This window comes from Phyllobates terribilis, unplaced genomic scaffold (assembly GCF_046119375.1).
Source record: "Phyllobates terribilis strain yellow unplaced genomic scaffold, ASM4611937v1 Scaffold_5__5_contigs__length_657084704, whole genome shotgun sequence".
In the NCBI taxonomy this organism is placed as follows: domain Eukaryota; kingdom Metazoa; phylum Chordata; class Amphibia; order Anura; family Dendrobatidae; genus Phyllobates; species Phyllobates terribilis.
Window position 1 is genome coordinate 206,869,184 of NW_027362765.1, and position 18,739 is coordinate 206,887,922.

At 43.7% G+C, this 18,739-nt stretch overlaps 1 protein-coding gene across 1 annotated transcript; it reads right to left on the bottom strand.

The window, feature by feature from the left end:
- Positions 1–1,710: 1,710 nt before the first annotated feature.
- On the bottom strand, positions 1,711–12,748 carry E2F1 (E2F transcription factor 1). The gene is made up of 8 exons (XM_073683759.1): positions 12,471–12,748; positions 11,673–11,903; positions 8,544–8,634; positions 8,061–8,280; positions 6,697–6,851; positions 5,164–5,276; positions 4,550–4,757; positions 1,711–3,363 (listed from the first exon to the last, which is right to left on the bottom strand). The coding sequence occupies exons 1-8, from the start codon at positions 12,516–12,518 to the stop codon at positions 3,128–3,130; spliced, it is 1,302 nt and encodes a 433-aa protein (XP_073539860.1). The 5' UTR covers positions 12,519–12,748; the 3' UTR covers positions 1,711–3,127.
- Positions 12,749–18,739: the final 5,991 nt, after the last annotated feature.

Sequence of the window (18,739 nt, forward strand, 5' to 3'; positions counted from 1 at the left end):
TTCATACTTTCCATAGTGACCTATGAAGAAAATGTACGGCATCGGTCGTTAAAGGGGTATTTCCATCTCGAAGATCCTATCCCAATAGTAGTAGGTGTAAAAATAATATTAGCAAATACCCCCATTTAGAAATGTAATATAGTTTTTCTGATTCAATATTGCAGAACCTTAGGTATCCATGGTTACAATCACAGATATAGTGACTTAGGTATCCATGGTTATGACAACTAGCAAATAGCTAAGGTCCTGCAATGCCTGCACATGAGGAAAGAGACATAGCGAATCAGAAAAACTATACTACATTTCTAATTGGAGGTATTTGCTAATATTATTATTACACCTACTACATATTGGGATAGGATCTTGGAGATGGGAATACCCCTTTCAGCGCTTAAATTTACAATCCCTGTAAGAATTTTTATAATATACTTTATTACCTTACTTCTATGCTGCATACTGTTTTACATGGCCAGCTCAAGATCCTTTAAATGTGCCTGTCAACTGCTGCACCAAGATCAACATACTGAAGAAATCTAGATATGGTGAACAGAGACCACAACAGGGTGAGAACCAAGCATTTACCCTATGGAGGGAGAGTGGGCATCACTCACCTGGTGGAGTTGTGACAGGCACAACTCCTGTATAGGCGCTGCCCCATGGCTGGTGGATAGATACATTAGGTGGGCTGCACTGCTGGAGTAAACAGATTCTTCCACAATAAGGTATTCTTTATTCACAACGCGTTTAAACCATGTCAGCCATTATTTTTTTTTTTCCCCACTTGATAACAGATGCTGGTATGGCGTTGAAACGCGTTGTAAATAGAAAAAGAAAAGCCTTATCATTGTTGAAGAATCAGTTTATTCTAGCAGCGCAGCCCACCTAATATGTTATCAATATAATGTAGTCAAGCAATCATATATATAATATGATGATTGCGCAATATTAATAGGATAAAAACTTTGATGAGGAGGAGTGCTTCTTTAATGGTGTACATCATTTTCTGGAGAAAACAGCAACATTTATCCAGCATTTTTATTAGAATCTGCAATGAAGGCTAACAGATCCCCAGACTTAGGAAAATCGTGCTTTGCTCTTATCGAGCATTTGTTGCCCATTTTAATGCAGTTCTCAAAGCATATATAGCACTTCACAGTTTCCGATGTGAATTCGATTAATTGCAGCCATTGTTTTTCCTCTCCAAGCAGGAACCCATCCATCGTGCCAACGCAAACCACTTATTTCCCAATCAGGAATGAAAAGGAATTTAGATCTAAAAATAAAGTTTTGTGTAAGTACTTTCTGAATTGCTCAGTCGTTGAAATCAATCTTTTTAATATGGGCAGTAGCATGTGTGGAGAAGACTGACACAGGCTTCGATTAAAAGGGCACGTTTACATCAGCATTTCAGACTAGCAGATGGCCGGAAATAGGGCTAATGCTCAATAGTCTCAGGCACATTCGCTATTGCAGCTTGGTATAAAAGGGGCTGCGCAGGTTTATAAAACATCCGCCTTTATTGCCCAGGTATAGCGCCACCCTTGGGCTGTTTGTTTTTCCTTCTCAGCCACTGTATTACGTCAACTACCATTGCTTCAGAACCCTGAGCCAACCAGGTATCGGCCGGCAGTATCCCCCCCTTACAAAGAGCCTGGAAGGAGCCCCCCCATTATATATGCGTTTATACATTTTGTAATGTAGGAAACAACATCCAGCTGAAAATCTCTTTATTGGAAAACAAGAACAAGATTTACAGATAAGTTAAGCCGAGATATTTACCAACACATATGTCATGTCCGTTCTAAGCGAACATCCATGACAAAGTGCTCTTCTAAAGGGCCAGGGGGGACGGAGGGTAGAAAAACACGCTTATAAATACTGTTTAGAGGGTCTATAGGAAAGTTAAGTGCAGAAAACCTTGCACCCGCAGGTTTCTATGTACATCAGGAAAGTATCCTTAGGACAGGACTAAGTTCTTTACTGCCATTATTTTTTTTTTTTAAGAATAGGCCCCAAGTATAAAACACTTATTTTTCCACAGTAATCTGATTGATTACTATGGACAGATCTGTTAAGATTTTTTACCCATGGAAAGCAATGATATTTCACACAAATAGTCCAGCATTCAGTGGGTTATTCACAAATCCGCTTGGGATACTCAGATTCTGTCATTTTTGATGGGAAAATTAGCATTTTTCCTATAAAACCAACGGACCCTAATACAAGTTAATGTGGACCATAAGACACTGTGTATACCAGAACCCATAGCGCAGACGTGGACAGAGCCAGAGACGAAGGCTAAAAGACCACCAATTCTGCAGAAGTCAGCGGCACTCATACTGTAACGTAGGACTGAACTGTACAGTGTGGGCAACATGAATCTATAGGTGGCATGCCATATAGACTGCTGCCACCATAGCGTAACACTTGGCTTTAGGCCACCTAATTCACTACGTTCGCTTCACCCAACAGAAGTGGCAGTTCCCTGGAGAAACCTTCTCGTTGGCGTCACCTTGATGGTGAAGGACAAGTCTAATTCTTCTGTTACTGACTATTAATAATTAAATAAATTATAATGGAACATAAATCAGAACGCTGGAGACATTAAGGAACGATTAAAGCAGAAGGACATAAAGCACCCTCGGTAACCAGCAGGTCAGTTTATGAAGAGTTCATCATTCGGCAAACCATTGAGCAGCTGAAGAAGCCAGCGCTGCATGTTCCTGATGCTAGACGGGTCTGCACAAGTCTTTAAGAATCAACATAAAAATACAACTTCAATTTCACGAGGTGTAGTAGATACGTATGGCTGCGTTACTCGGTGGCTGATACATCCATGTTTAGGTCTTCAACAACTCAATGCAAGTGCTATGATTAGGCTACTGGTGCGCACCTTCAGAAATTACTGGTATAAGTGCAGATTTAATTGCTTATATGTAATGAGCAAGTAACAGGGAAAAAGCATTCGGGTGCATGACACGTTGCAGCTGGACAAGTGGCCGAAATTCTACCCATCCACAGTCAGCCAATGGTCGCACCCTTAGTCTTCCCAGAGATCAAAGTGCAACCAGTACAGTTAATGCAGGGGAGGAAATAGGCGCTGGTCTGGCCCAATGTAAAGGCTGTTTCAGTATTCACTGCACAAGTCCAGAGATGTCAGGTCACCAAAATCACAGTCAAAGAGTTCGCTTACACCCTCACTGTTCTCCAGCCCAAAGTGGTACTCATGAGAGAGAGGAGGAGACAGGCTGATGAACTCATCAGGGAGAAAATCAGGCAGGACACCATCAGTGACTGGGGACAGGTGAAGGTCCTCTGCGGAGTAACCCAAGGGGAGGTCTGTCTCCGGTGATAGCAAAGACTCTGGAAACAACAAATATACATTAAAATCACCAGGCATTGCAGTTACAGTATATCCAAAAAAATAAAATAAAAAGGCTACACAATGATACTACTTATATTCAAAGATAAGCTACCCCTTTCTCAGTAGGGGAATGCAAGGCTCATTCCATTCAATCATTATACATCACGAGGTCATGCACAACCCCAAAGGAAGAATGTAAGCTATGAACACAACTACAGAAGGGTCATAAATCCCGTGACAGCCATAAGTCAACCCTTCCATAAAGGAACAGATTCTGCATTAGACAAAATTCACCATACATGGGTTAGAGATTGACCCTGGTGTTTCTTTAAAATTGCCTCTTCAGAGAGGAAGCAGACTAGAGCTCTAGTGCCATCTATAGGAAATAGCAATCCTAAAAAAAGTCAATATCAACTCTCTAATGAGCCTTGTCACATGACTTAAGATTAAAGCCAATATGTAATTTGCAGACACTGTTTTGGGGTACTGCCACTTCCTATAGGTGGCACTAGCGTTCTAGTTCTCTTCCTCTCTGAAGAGACAATTTGCATATTTCCCAGAGGAGCATTGCAGCTTAAAAGTCTCCTCACCTCGGCATGTCAGGCTTGACATGTCACTCTCTGCAAGGAGAAAAGTTACCCCTTGGATCCCATTTAAAATTTAAGAAATAAGCCATTGGTGAAACTTCTGCATCAGTGACCTTTCACACAAGCAAATGTCTATATGAGTGTTTTCCATGCACATAAAACCAAACACCTTTATGATCACCGCAAGCCTCATTTAGAGAACACCCAAATTCTTTCCAGCAAAATATAAAAAGCCCAGCAGACAGGAGGTGGCTATGACGGGTATTGAAGTATCGGAAAGAGCAGCATTGTCAGCTCAGAGGCACACTGAGGGTAACCAGCACTTTTTCTATTGGAATATATCACTTGCCTCCAATGTTGGACTAGAACATACAAGTCTATTCTCATCGCATAATTTACATCTACAGCTACTTACCCAAGCATGCTTCACATTCTCACACACCGATAACACAAAAGCACAAGTATGGTGCAGATACAGACATGTACGGCTTCACAGAGAAATGAATCATGCCTGCATAGGAACACTTCCTCAGACATTTACATCATCACTTAGGAGACTATAGATTACTTCTCCCACCTAGAAGAGCAGGATCCTCACCTTGGTCACAAGAAAGCAGGCCTATGCCAATATCCTGAGAAGCTTCCAGAACTGTGGACTCGTTTCCGCTCTGTTTGCTTGGCGAGTTGTCAGAAGAACTAGTACCTTTGGTCGGGGTTTTGACTGGACTGCAAACCCCAGAAGTGTCATCTGGGCAGAGGAACACATCAATGGGTCCGCGGGTACTTTTAAGAGAAATCTGCAGACCCTACAGAGAGAAGGAAAAAAATAAACCATACAAACTGGAAAAAATTCTCTAACATCCCTAAAAATGTCCATTTAAAAATACACCTGTCTACAGCATTGACTATAAAACCCATTCGGCATCCACATTAAAGCTCGGTACAACTCAACTTCTCAATGGCAGAGCCAAGTTGGAAGAGCAAGCAAAACACTCATTTTTTTCTTAGAAATCAGACCGAATGTAGCCGCATTCTGGTGTCCCTAATACAGCCAGTGTTCGGACTGCCAATGGTTCCACGGACACTAAAGGGCCAGGCATTACGGCTGTATGAAGACAATCAAGCTACATTAGGGCAGCCTGAAAGCCTTTAGGAAGGCACTTCTACTTTCCATACCTCCCAGGTTTCGGCCTGTCAGACTTTTCTGCTTACCTCTGTGGGATCAGAAACTTGCATCTGTGTTTCTGGAGGAGCTTTAATCACCATCAACATGCGCTCTGAGGGGTCAGCAATGCTACGAAGGTCCTGGCAAGTTACATATCCCAATGTGCCACCAGTTAAGGAAAGTCAATGCTTATAAAAAAGTCTTAGCCAATTTTTCAAGCATGGCAGCACCAAGTAATTACATGTATACGGCAACATTCTGCATAATATAATCAAGCAATGCAAAACCAAAATCATTTTCTAGGAATATCAATTGATTGCTCCTTAATATAGGCCACCAGTGTGTGATCGGTGCAGGCCCCCTAATGCACTGTGCCTGGATAAACATTAAAAGGAATCCATCAGCTGACTCATGCTGCCTGAACTAAAAGCAGCACAAATCAGGCAGAAGCTGCATTATTGTAGCCATGTAGGAGGCTAACAAACGCTGTGACAAGAATCCTTCTTGGATGACTAGTCCGAGGCATGTCCCCAGCGGCTTCTCACTTACATGGCGACAGATCCATCAGTCTAGTGCAGCGGGTATGTGTACAGGGAGAGATGTGTCCATCTAGGTCAAGGAGTGGCCAGAGACTTGCCTTGGACTAGTCTTCTGAGATTAACATGCATTAGCGATGAACGATGTTATCCAAGTATCTTCGGCATGCTCGTATATCAAGTCCGAGTCCCTGCGTCTGCATGATTTATGGCTGTTAGACAGCCTCAACACATGTGAGGATTCCCCAAACAGGCAATCCCTGCATGTGATGAGGCTAACAGCCATAAATCATGCAGACGCAGGGACTCGAACATAATATACGAGAATGCCGAAGATACTCGGTAAGCAACCGAGCGTGCTCGGCGAAACGGTTAAACGAGCACGCTCACTCATCACTAATCTGCAAGTTAATAGCTTTCTGAAGCTGCCTAGTGCCTGCACAGAGCCCCACTGCCGGGAGCAAGTGAACTTTATCCCTCCTAGCCTAGGGCTTTCAGACATATGGGGGCCAGCACAGCTTCAGTCACTGTTCAGTACCTAGTGAGTGGCAGCTGTAACCTCGCCCAGACACCAACTGACATCTAGCTCACTAGGGCATAAGTGCTAAGCCAGTTGTCAGTAAGTGCCGGGGGAGCGGTTAGAGCTGTCGCTCACTAGGCATAGAGCAGTGACTGAAGCCACGCAGGCCCCCCATATGGCTGAAATCCAGAGCCTTCCCTGAGGAATAAAGCTCATTTCCTCCTGGCAGTGGGGCTCTCAGTGCAGCAGGTTCAGAACACTATTAACCTGCCTGCAGATTAATCCCATATCTGCGAGTTATTTATTTTTAACATGACGGTACCCTTTAAGCCGTCCATAATGCCCCCTTTATGCAGTGGAGTGTGGATTGGGTTCCAATTAATGGCGCACTTATTGGTCGTCTTAAAACAGCCATTTTGGAATATAAGTTAATATCTGAAAACTCAGAATGATGCATTCTCCAATTCTGCATTTTTGTATCTGAACTTTCAAAACCTCTATTGTTCTAAGACTCTAGAAAGGATATTGTTGGCTCTCGGACTCCTCGGTGAGCAGTTTCAGCTGTGTGGTGCACATGTGAAGCAGTTCATCTAACTGCTGCTCCGTTGCCACAAGATCCTGACAATCTTTCGCCAACATCTGGCATCTGCTGCTGGACTCCACCACTGATCTGTTCCCGCTACAAAGAGGCAGCGCAAAGTAAAAAGTGAGAAGAGTACATATAGGTAATTTAGAGATCTAATTAAATTTCTGCATTTTTTGGACTATAAGACACTTTTTTCCTCCAAAATTTTGGAGGAAAGTGTGTGTGTGTGTGTGTGTGTGTGTGTGTCTTAGTCCGAATACTATATGTATGGACGCATGGTGGTCGGTGTGGGAGAGCAGCAGCGGGAGATCAGCAGGGCACAGGAGGCAGCAGCCGCCTGCTGCAGCCTACTCTGTGCCCGCTACTAAAGAAAATGAGTACTCCCTGCTCCCCACGCCCATGGGCGTGGAGAGCAATGAATATTCATTTTTCTTAATGGCTGGTACACTGGAGCCGCAGCGCGGCTCCTGCTGTGCCAGCTATTAAAGCTCATGAATATTCCCTACAACCCACTCCCATGGGTTGTAGTGAATATTCATGGTCTTTAATAGCTGGCACACTGACCGCAGAGCGGAAGCAGGAGCCGCGCTGCTGTACAGTGTGCCGGCTGGTGAAGAGACTGAATGGTCACTGCTCCCCCACGCACAGAGTCCCAGCCATGCACGGCTCACACAGTGAGTGTCGGCAGCAGAGCGGGACAGCGCTGGAGGAGAGAGGAGGCGCGTATCATGGTTTCTTTTTTTTCTTCTTTTTTTTGTAGGCAGCGTCATGGGGCCTCAGAGGGTGCCATGCATACCAGGATGGGGGGCATAAAGGGGTGCCATGCATACCAGGATGGGGGGCATAAAGGGGTGCCATGCATACCAGGATGCAATGGGGGCCACTTATACCAGGATGGAGGATATTAACAGAATTAGGGGACATTAACCCAATACCAGTGTCAGCAGCAGACCACCACCCCCATAACAGGGCATCATGACCACATTTTTTGCTTAAATATTTTTTTCCTATTTTCCTCCTTTAAAACCTAGGTGCGTCCTATGGTCCGGTGCGTCTTATAGTCCGAAAAATACGGTACCCTCCCCATAGTAGCCAATGAAACATTACTACCACAAGCATCAACATTCTGGAAAACAAAGTCTTGTTAGAAATATTATATATGGAGACTATTGACAAAAAACATCTAAGATGGGGTGAAGAAATGTGATCCTTATAAAGTAACAGAGGCATAGACAGAAGGTACATGTCTTTCTGAGAGTCATCTGTGATTATCAGCTGAGAATACACATTTCTATTACTTACAGCCATTGAATGTGGTTTTTAGATTTTTTGGTGATCAGGTGGATCCCTTCAAGCACATTGGTGATGTCATAGATCCGCCTCTTTTGCACATTCAGGACCTGAGCGGCCCAGTTTAGGTCCACCACTCCATCTGCGGACTTGCTAAGAAGCTCCAGAAACCTCTTGGTTGTAAGGTTCAAAGATGTCTCATAACGGGACCTTTCTCCTGGAGACTTCACTCCTAGAGAAAAAAAAAACACCCAAAAATAACTTTTATAGCAGGCATAACACTCCAGAATTAAAATAAAATATTATAGTAATTATTATTGACTAAGGCTCAATCGTGCAGCAAACTGATGAATAAAGACTCCAGATCCAAAACCATAAATTAGAACTAACTGGACCAATGGGAAGTAAATAAAGCAGTGTTTGATAGTTCTGAGCTCAGTATAAGGCAGGCTGGCTCGCAATAGTCCAAGTGCGGCATCCAGTAACTACAATCACCTCTAGCAGGATTTCTCGTCTTTCCACGTGGCGTCTGAAGTCCTTCTGGAATATACCGGTGTCCGGCCTCCAAATCCAGCTTTCTCTTCACCTAAAAAAAAACAAAAGAAGGCCAGGTACTTAAAAAGGGAACACAATTGTTTCAGATTAGCCGATAGGCACATTACAAGTTGTATTCTAAAGCTGCATTCACACATTGCAATTTAAAAAAATCAAAGCAAAGTCCAATTGGACCTTGCACTTGTTTTTTCAGTTGCATCAGTTAAAGGGAATCTGTCACCAGTTTTTTTGTCATCTAATCTGACAGCAGCATGATGCAGGGGCAGACACCCTGATTCCAGCGATGTGTCACTTACTGTAGATTTGATAAAATCAGTTTTAATCAGCAGGAGATTATCACTACAGGACTAGTAAACCTGCTGCCAGGTAGTCCTCCATATTCATGAGCTCTGTATAACCCCTCCCCCCCCAACTGATTGGCAGCTTTCTGTATACATTGTACATAGGCAGAAAGCGGTGTGGGCGGGCTCATACAGAGCTCAGCATTCAGATATCTGGAAGATCTACAGCAGATAAAACAGCGATTTTATCAAAATGACAGCAAGAAGCCCAGTAAGTGGCACATGCCTGGAATCAGGGTCTCTGCCCCTACATAATGTTGGTCTCAGATGTGGTAGCAAAAATCTGGTGACAGATTCCCTTTAAGCAAACCAAAGCTGGTGGCCCCCATTGATTATTACTAGTGATGAGCACAAGTGCCAGTTACTCGAGTCTGTCGAGGGTGCTCTGATGTGCACCCAGTATTGCGGGTGCTCGAGTGACATGTTCGCGTTCCTGTGGCCACATGTTTTGTGACTGCTAGAGACAAAACAGGCGGGATTGCCTGACATACACATTTGCCTGCAGCCATGTTTAGATCCTTGCACCTGATATATTGCAGATGGGCGCCCGTTATCCGCCATTCGGCACATTAAGCACAGACTTCTCCCCAGAACAGAGAGAATAGCTGGGATTTTTTTCCCACCCAGACCCACTGTGCGTGTAAGAAATCACTCATGTCACTTGGCCTATTAACTTATCGGTTTGTGTGCTGTAAGTTGTGCACACAAGAGAGCAAAAAACATGTGCCCCAAGAATACAGCCACCAAAGTTTGGAAGTGATCCCCGGTCCATTGGATAAATGATAACTTTCCAACCGCTGGGGGTCAGACAAATGGAGCCCTAACTGATTCTGAAAAACGAGGCGGAGGTCGATCATTGATCATGCTCACTGCCACTCCATTCATTCTCATGGGAGTGCTGAACACAAACTGAGCGCAGCTCGTGGCTCTCCCATTAAGAATGCATGGAGCAGCAGTCCGCACACTCGACCACCACTCCACTCACACAGGACCCTTCAGAACCCAAGGTCTCGGGATCGGTGGGGTCTCAGCGGTCGGGAAGTTATCCCCTATGTATAACTAAGCCCAGCCATTGGGAGGGTAGATATTGGAGCTGCACTGCTGCCTCTCCCACAGCAGGCCATGGCTAGTACATGTCTGACTCTCCAGAAGCCGCACCTTGGGTCACATCTGCTCAGCGATTTCCCCACCACAGCCCATGTCAGGAGCGTGGGTGAGCCGCCACCAGCCTATCCTGTACTTGTAGGGGAGCGTCTGCTAGATGTGGAGAAACAAGTATTTCTCTGCCAGAGGGAGATGCATCACATTACAGACATGGGAACCCAGTCTGGGGGGGACAGACAGCACTAGCCAATCAGAGACCAGAAAGCGAGGAAAGTCTCCCCTCAAACGGAATCTCACATTTTTCAGGCTTCGTTGGACGGTAAATGGGTTGTAGACAAGAGAAACATGGCTGCTTTCCTCCACAATCTGTCCATGGGTGTGACTGGCATTGAAGGTGTAATAGCACACACAACCTGTGGACAGGCGTGGCACTGCGGAAAGAAGCGTCCAGATATCCTTCACTTGTATACATCTGCTATCACCTCAGGGAGAACGGCCATATATCTCTACATATTATTCACAAGTGATGCGGTACAGTGAAAGTCTCCAGGGTCATACACCCCCCCCCCCCCCCCAATATTCACACAGTAGATTTCACTCCACTAAAAGGGTCCCTCAATAAGAAGGCACAAAGGTTTAGGGTTTAACCAGCCACAATGGGATTTTACTGAGGAACAGACTTGGGCCCCATTCACATGTCCGCGGCTTGTGTACGGGTTATATGCAGCTTTTTGCAGATAAAACACAGACCTGTTTAGTATATGGACCTAATTCAGTGTCTTTTTGTACAAAGATGGAGGCAATCAAGAGCTTGGTCTGATGTGTGGAGCAAATTCACCCTTAATGGGGGAAAACAAAAAAAAAGTACACAGATCCATGTGCAGCCGATGTGTCACTGACTGATGCCAGGGCCGGGGGAAACCTCCATCAGTTAAGGGGGAAACGGAGGCTAAGGATAGTAAGACCAAGAACCTCAACCTGTGCATGTGTGAATTCAGCCTTACATGAAGACCACATACAAGCTCCTGGCATACGTAACCATAGAAGTACAATCACCCAACAGAGGCCAGAAGGGCACTCTGCCAGGCTGGTATATATCACCTTCATAAAGCCTCGCTATAGGGGATAGGTGATAAGATGGTGGAGATTTTCCGCAGCTTTCACATGTCAAACTTGACCCTTTAACTCAGTTAAAGTGCGGCTGCAGCTGACAGATAAGAGCAGGCCCAGCGCTGACGTGGTAACCCTACCCACTGCCAGACGGGGCTTACATCACTGCATACAGTGTACACTGGCCGGCTTACAGTAAGTGACAGTGCGGCCATTGTGGCTGCAACATGGTGTGTCAGACAGGTCATCACAGGAGAACTACATATCCTCCAGTCAGCTGTATTCACCCTATAGTGAATGCCTGTCATTACAGACCGCCATAGTGGCAGTCACCCATCTTCCTATGGTGGTACCTAGGCAGATCTGACGACCTCCGCAGAAAGGACATAGTCACACAGCTAACACCAATGTCCGATCCCATATTTCATGAGCTGGAAGTGTGGGGAACACTCCAAAAAGAAGCCCTAAAGTTTTTCAGTGTGTAAGGAAAAAAGCAACAAATAAAGGGGATTACCGGAGGACGTCCAAGGGTGGGCTTCTGTCCCGCACTTCCTGGGCTCGGTCCTTGCGGGGTAGTGAACAGCATCAGCTCCGCCTCACTGAGGCCGGTGTTTGTGGGTCCTTCTCCCGGGACATCTGGCGTGGATATAATGACGATCTGCTGCTCCGCCACATGGATGGTGCCACCAGCGTCCCAAATTGCCCCTAGATCTCCATCAATGCAGCCGTAAGTGACCCCAAAGTCCTGGGACATGATCAGAGGGGTTATTCCCTCCCTAGCTCCATGTCCACAATTAAAACCTTGTCTACACAAGAAACCTCAACCCAAGAACGGACGACCAACCAGACCCAGCGTCACTGGGCACAATCCACATCACCAAGACTTGGGGGAAAAGAAGCCGGGGTGGTTCATGGAGCCCTCTGTGTGTGGGGGTTACACGGCACTATGGTGGTACTCCCAGCCAATGTCACAATGCACAATACCCAGAGGTGACCGATCGGAACCATGCCAACTCTGGATGGATGGGCAGCAACTGGGACATTTAAAGGGCCATCAGGGCCAATCACAACAATAACCCAGGTAGTTAAAAGGATCGGAGGGGAGATAAATAATCCGGCAACAGGGAATAAAAGGGGGAACAGGAACCATTCCTACTGCGGTAAAGAAAGGGGCGACCAGCAGAGCACGGACTCAGCCCAGACTATGGTCTGCAGTCAGAAGACAGAGGTGTCACAGTCACCGACCAACTCCGGCATCTATGCTCCAAGTGCTAAACACCACAGTGCGATCCGATCGGAAGAGAAATCGTACAATCCGCATCTGTTCTGCAGCTCCCCGCACTTCTAGGCCAGTCCGCATCACACGTCCCGGGACATCACCATCCTCTGAGCTCTCAGCCGTGCCACACAGACGGGGTCTCCGCGCAGGGTGCAGGGGGGATCGGCGGCGCAGCCCGCAGTCAGTGGTCCCGAGAGCGCTATTGTTGTCTCCCCCCAGCTGATCCCCGGATCTCCCAGATCTCGCCCATTTGCGCGCCAATTCCTTTTTTGCCGCGAAACTTCACCCTACGTCATCAACTACTTGCTATTGGCTGTTGAGATCTCAGGAAACGCTCCTAATTGGCTGAGCGAATATTCGAAACAGGCGGGCAAGAAAGGACAGTTTGATTGATGCGTGCGAAAACCAATGGAGTAATAGAACGGAGCAAAACAAGGGCAGTGATTGGTCACATGCAGGGCAGTGGGCTGGGCCATGTTTCCTGACAGGAAATAAATACAGTTCTGTGCAGAGAATGTATGAAGGAGGATGAATGGGCAGTGAGGGGCTCTGCCCGGTGCAGTGTGCATGGTCTACGGTGGGTGCTAGTGGCAGCTTGTGATAGTAGTGGCAGCAACAAGCAGCACACTCCTACTATACTATGCATACAATCGCATAAAGACGTAGTAATAGAGTTTTATTTCTTTTTTGTATTTTTTTTCAGGGGCCATTTTTTTGCTAAAATATTATTAAGACTGTGTGCCAGAACTGAGAGCATAACAATTATTAGTTTACAATATTTAGTTTCTATGGAATTGAATACAAACTATTAAAAAAACATACAAAAAATCCCCAACATACACACACAAAGACAAATTGGTGGGTGAGCCCTGTGGGGACCCCAGTAGTGAAGAAACCCTAATAACAAATGTAAGAAATATACAAGAAAGAAATATACAACCCAATAATGAGCTCACCTAATAATAAGGAGCTCACCTAATAATAAGGAGCTCACCCAATAATAAGGAGCTCACCCAATAATAAGGAGCTCACCTAATAAGGAGCCCGCCTAATAAGGAGCTCACTCAATAATAAGGAGCTCACCTAATAAGGAGCTCACCTAATAATAAGGAGTTAACCCAATAATAATGAGCTCACCCAATAATAAGGAGCTCACCTAATAAGGAGCTCACCTAATAATAATGAGCTCACCCAATAATAAGGAGCTCACCCAATAATAAGGAGCTCACCTAATAATAAGGAGCTCACTCAATAATAAGGATCTCACATAATAAGGCGCTCACCTAATAATAAGGAGTTAACCCAATAATAATGAGCTCACCCAATAATAATCAGCTCACCCAATAATAAGGAGCTCACCCAATGATAAGGAGCTCACCTAATAATAAGGAGCTCACTCAATAATAAGGAGCTCACCTAATAATAAGGAGCTCACTCAATAATAAGGAGCTCACCTAATAAGGAGCTCACCTAATAATAAGGAGCTCACTCAATAATAAGGAGCTCACCTAATAAGGAGCTCACCTAATAATAAGGAGTTAACCCAATAATAATGAGCTCACCCAATAATAAAGAGCTCACCTAATAATAAGGAGCTCACTCAATAATAAAGAGCTTACTCAATAATAAGGAGTTCACCTAATAATAAGGAGCTCACACAATAATAAGTTCACCGAATAATAAGGAGCTCACCCAATAATAATGAGCTCATCCAATAATAAGGAGCTCACTCAATAATAAGGGGCTCACCAAATAATATGGAGCTCACCCGATAATAAAGAGCACACCTAATAAGGAGCTCACCTAATAAGAAGGAGCCCACCTAATAAGAAGGAGCTCACCCAATAAGAAGGAGCTCACCCGATAAGAAGGAGACCACCTGATAATAAGGAGCTCATCCAATAATAAAGAGCTCACCCAATAATAAAGAGCACCTAATAAGGAGCTCACCCAATAAGGAGCTCACCTAATAATAAGGAGCCCACCTAATAAGGAGCTCACCTAATAATAAGGAGGTCACCCAATAAGGAGCTCACCTAATAATGAGGAGCCCACCTAATAATAAGGAGCTCACCCAATGATAAGGAGCCCACCGAATAATAATGAGCTCACCCAATAATAAGGAGCTCACCCAATAAAGAACTTACCTAATAATAAGGAGCCCACCTAATAATAAGGAGCCCACCCAATAATAAGGAGCTCACCCAATAAGGAGCTTACCCAATAATATGGAGCCCACCTAATAATAAGGAGCTCATCCAATAATAAAGAGCTCACACAATAATGAGCTCACCCAATAATAAGGAGCTCAACTAATAATAAGGAGCTCACCCAATAAAGAGCTCACCTAATAATAAGGAGCCCACCTAATAATAAGGAGCTCACCTAATAAGGAGCTCACCCAATAATAAGGAGCTCACCCAATAAGGATCTCACCTAATAATAAGGAGCCCACCTAATAATAAGGAGCCCACCCAATAATAAGGAGATCACCCAATAATAAAGAGCTCACCTAATAATAAGGAGCTCACCCAATAAGGAGCTCACCTAATAATAAGGAGCCCACCTAATAATAAGGAGTCCACCCAATAATAAGGAGCTCGCCCAATAATAAGGAGGCACTGACCCAATAATAAAGAGCTCACCTTATAATAAAGAGCTCACCTAATAATAAGGAGCACACCCAATAATAAGGCGCTCACCCAATAATAAGGAGCTCACCCAATAATAAGGAGTTCACCTAATAATAAGGAATTCACCCAATAATAAGAAGCTCACCTAATAATGAGGCACTTACCCAATAATAAAGAGCTCACCTAATAATGAGCTCACTCAATAATAAGCTCGCCCAATAATAAGGAGCTCGCTCAATAATAAAGAGGCACTTAATAATAAAGAGCTCACTCAATAATGAGTTCACTCAATAATAAGAAGCTCAACCAATAATAAGGACTTCACCAAATAATAAGGAGCTCACCTAATAATAAGGAGCTCACCTAATAATAAGGAGGCACTTACCCAATAATAAAGAGCTCACCTAATAATAAGGAGCCCACCTAATAATAAGGAGCTCATCTAATAAGAAGGAGCCCACCTAATAATAAGGAGCTCACCCAATAAGGAGCTCACCTAATAATAAAGAGCTCACCCAATAATAAAGAGCTGACCCAATAATAAAGAGCTCACCTAATAATAAGGAGCTCACCTAATAATAGAGAGCTCACCCAATAAGGAGCTCACCTAATAATAAGGAGCCCACCTAATAATAAGGAGCCCATCCAATAATAAGGAGCTCACCTAATCATAAGGAGCTCACTCAATAAGGAGCTCACCTAATAATAAGGAGTCCACGTAATAATAATGAGCTCACCCAATAATAAGGAGCTCACCCAATAAGGAGCTCACCTAATAATAAGGAGCTCACCTAATAATAAGGAGCCCACCCAATAATAAGGAGCTCACCCAATAAGGAGCTCACCTAATAATAAGGAGCCAACCTAATAATAAGGAGCTCACCCAATAATAAAGAGCTCATCTAATAATAAAGAGCTCACCCAATAATAAAGAGCTCACCCAATAATAAGGTGCTCACCTAATAATAAGGAGCCCACCTAATAATAAGAAGTCCACCCAATAATAAAGAGCTCACCCAATAATAAGGAGCTTGCCCAATAATAAAGGGCACATGCTTCCTGACAGGAAATAAATACAGTTCTGTGCAGAGAATGTATGAAGGAGGATGAATGGGCAGTGAGGGGCTCTGCCCGGTGCAGTGTGCATGGTCTACGGTGGGTGCTAGTGGCAGCTTGTGATAGTAGTGGCAGCAACAAGCAGCACACTCCTACTATACTATGCATACAATCGCATAAAGATGTAGTAATAGAGTTTTATTTCTTTTTTGTATTTTTTTTCAGGGGCCATTTTTTTGCTAAAATATTATTAAGACTGTGTGCCAGAACTGAGAGCATAACAATTATTAGTTTACAATATTTCGTTTCTATGGAATTGAATACAAACTATTAAAAAAACATACAAAAAATCCCCAGCATACACACACAAAGACAAATTGGTGGGTGAGCCCTGTGGGGACCCCAGTAGTGAAGAAACCCTAATAACAAATGTAAGAAATATACAAGAAAGAAATATACAACCCAATAATGAGCTCACCTAATAATAAGGAGCTCACCTAATAATAAGGAGCTCACCCAATAAAAAGGAGCTCACCCAATAATAAGGAGCTCACCTAATAATAAGGAGCTCACCTAATAATAAGGAGCTCACATAATAAGGAGCTCACCTAATAATAAGGAGTTAACCCAATAATAATGAGCTCACCCAATAATAAGGAGCTCACCCAATGATAAGGAGCTCACCTAATAATAAGGAGCTCACCTAATAATAAGGAGCTCACTCAATAATAAGGAGTTCACCTAATAATAAGGAGTTAACCCAATAATAATGAGCTCACCCAATAATAAAGAGCTCACCTAATAATAAGGAGCTCACTCAATAATAAGGAGCTCACCTAATAATAAGTAGCTCACATAATAAGGAGCTCACCCAATAATAAAGAGCTTACTCAATAATAAGGAGCTCACCTAATAATAAGGAGCTCACACAATAATAAGTTCACCGAATAATAAGGAGCTCACCCAATAATAATGAGCTCATCCAATAATAAGGAGCTCACTCAATAATAAGGGGCTCACCAAATAATATGGAGCTCACCCGATAATAAAGAGCACACCCAATAAGGAGCTCACCTAATAAGAAGGAGCCCACCTAATAAGAAGGAGCTCACCCAATAAGAAGGAGACCACCTGATAATAAGGAGCTCATCCAATAATAAAGAGCTCACCCAATAATAAAGAGCACCTAATAATAAGGAGCTCACCCAATAAGGAGCTCACCTAATAATAAGGAGCCCACCTAATAAGGAGCCCACCTAATAAGGAGCTCACCTAATAATAAGGAGCTCACCCAATAAGGAGCTCACCTAATAATGAGGAGCCCACCTAATAATAAGGAGCTCACCCAATGATAAGGAGCCCACCGAATAATAATGAGCTCACCCAATAATAAGGAGCTCACCCAATAAAGAACTTACCTAATAATAAGGAGCCCACCTAATAATAAGGAGCCCACCCAATAATAAGGAGCTCACCCAATAAGGAGCTTACCTAATAATAAGGAGCCCACCTAATAATAAGGAGCCCACCCAATAATAAGGAGCCCACCTAATAATAAGGAGCTCACCCAATAATAAAGAGCTCACCCAATAATGAGCTCACCCAATAATAAGGAGCTCAACTAATAATAAGGAGCTCACCCAATAAAGAGCTCACCTAATAATAAGGAGCCCACCTAATAATAAGGAGCTCACCTAATAATAAGGAGCTCACCCAATAATAAGGAGCTCACCCAATAAGGATCTCACCTAATAATAAGGAGCCCACCTAATAATAAGGAGCCCACCCAATAATAAGGAGATCACCCAATAATAAAGAGCTCACCTAATAATAAGGAGCTCACCCAATAAGGAGCTCACCTAATAATAAGGAGCCCACCTAATAATAAGGAGTCCACCCAATAATAAGGAGCTCACCCAATAATAAGGAGCTCGCCCAATAATAAGGAGGCACTGACCCAATAATAAAGAGCTCACCTTATAATAAAGAGCTCACCTAATAATAAGGAGCACACCCAATAATAAGGCGCTCACCCAATAATAAGGAGCTCGCCCAATAATAAGGAGTTCACCTAATAATAAGAAATTCACCCAATAATAAGGAGCTCACCTAATAATGAGGCACTTACCCAATAATAAAGAGCTCACCTAATAATGAGCTCACTCAATAATAAGCTCGCCCAATAATAAGGAGCTCGCTCAATAATAAGGAGGCACTTAATAATAAAGAGCTCACTCAATAATGAGTTCACTCAATAATAAGAAGCTCAACCAATAATAAGGACATCACCAAATAATAAGGAGCTCACCTAATAATAAGGAGCTCACCTAATAATAAGGAGCTCACCTAATAATAAGGAGGCACTTACCCAATAATAAAGAGCTCACCTAATAATAAGGAGCCCACCTAATAATAAGGAGCTCATCTAATAAGAAGGAGCCCACCTAATAATAAGGAGCTCACCCAATAAGGAGCTCACCTAATAATAAAGAGCTCACCCAATAATAAAGAGCTGACCCAATAATAAAGAGCTCACCTAATAATAAGGAGCTCACCTAATAATAGAGAGCTCACCCAATAAGGAGCTCACCTAATAATAAGGAGCCCACCTAA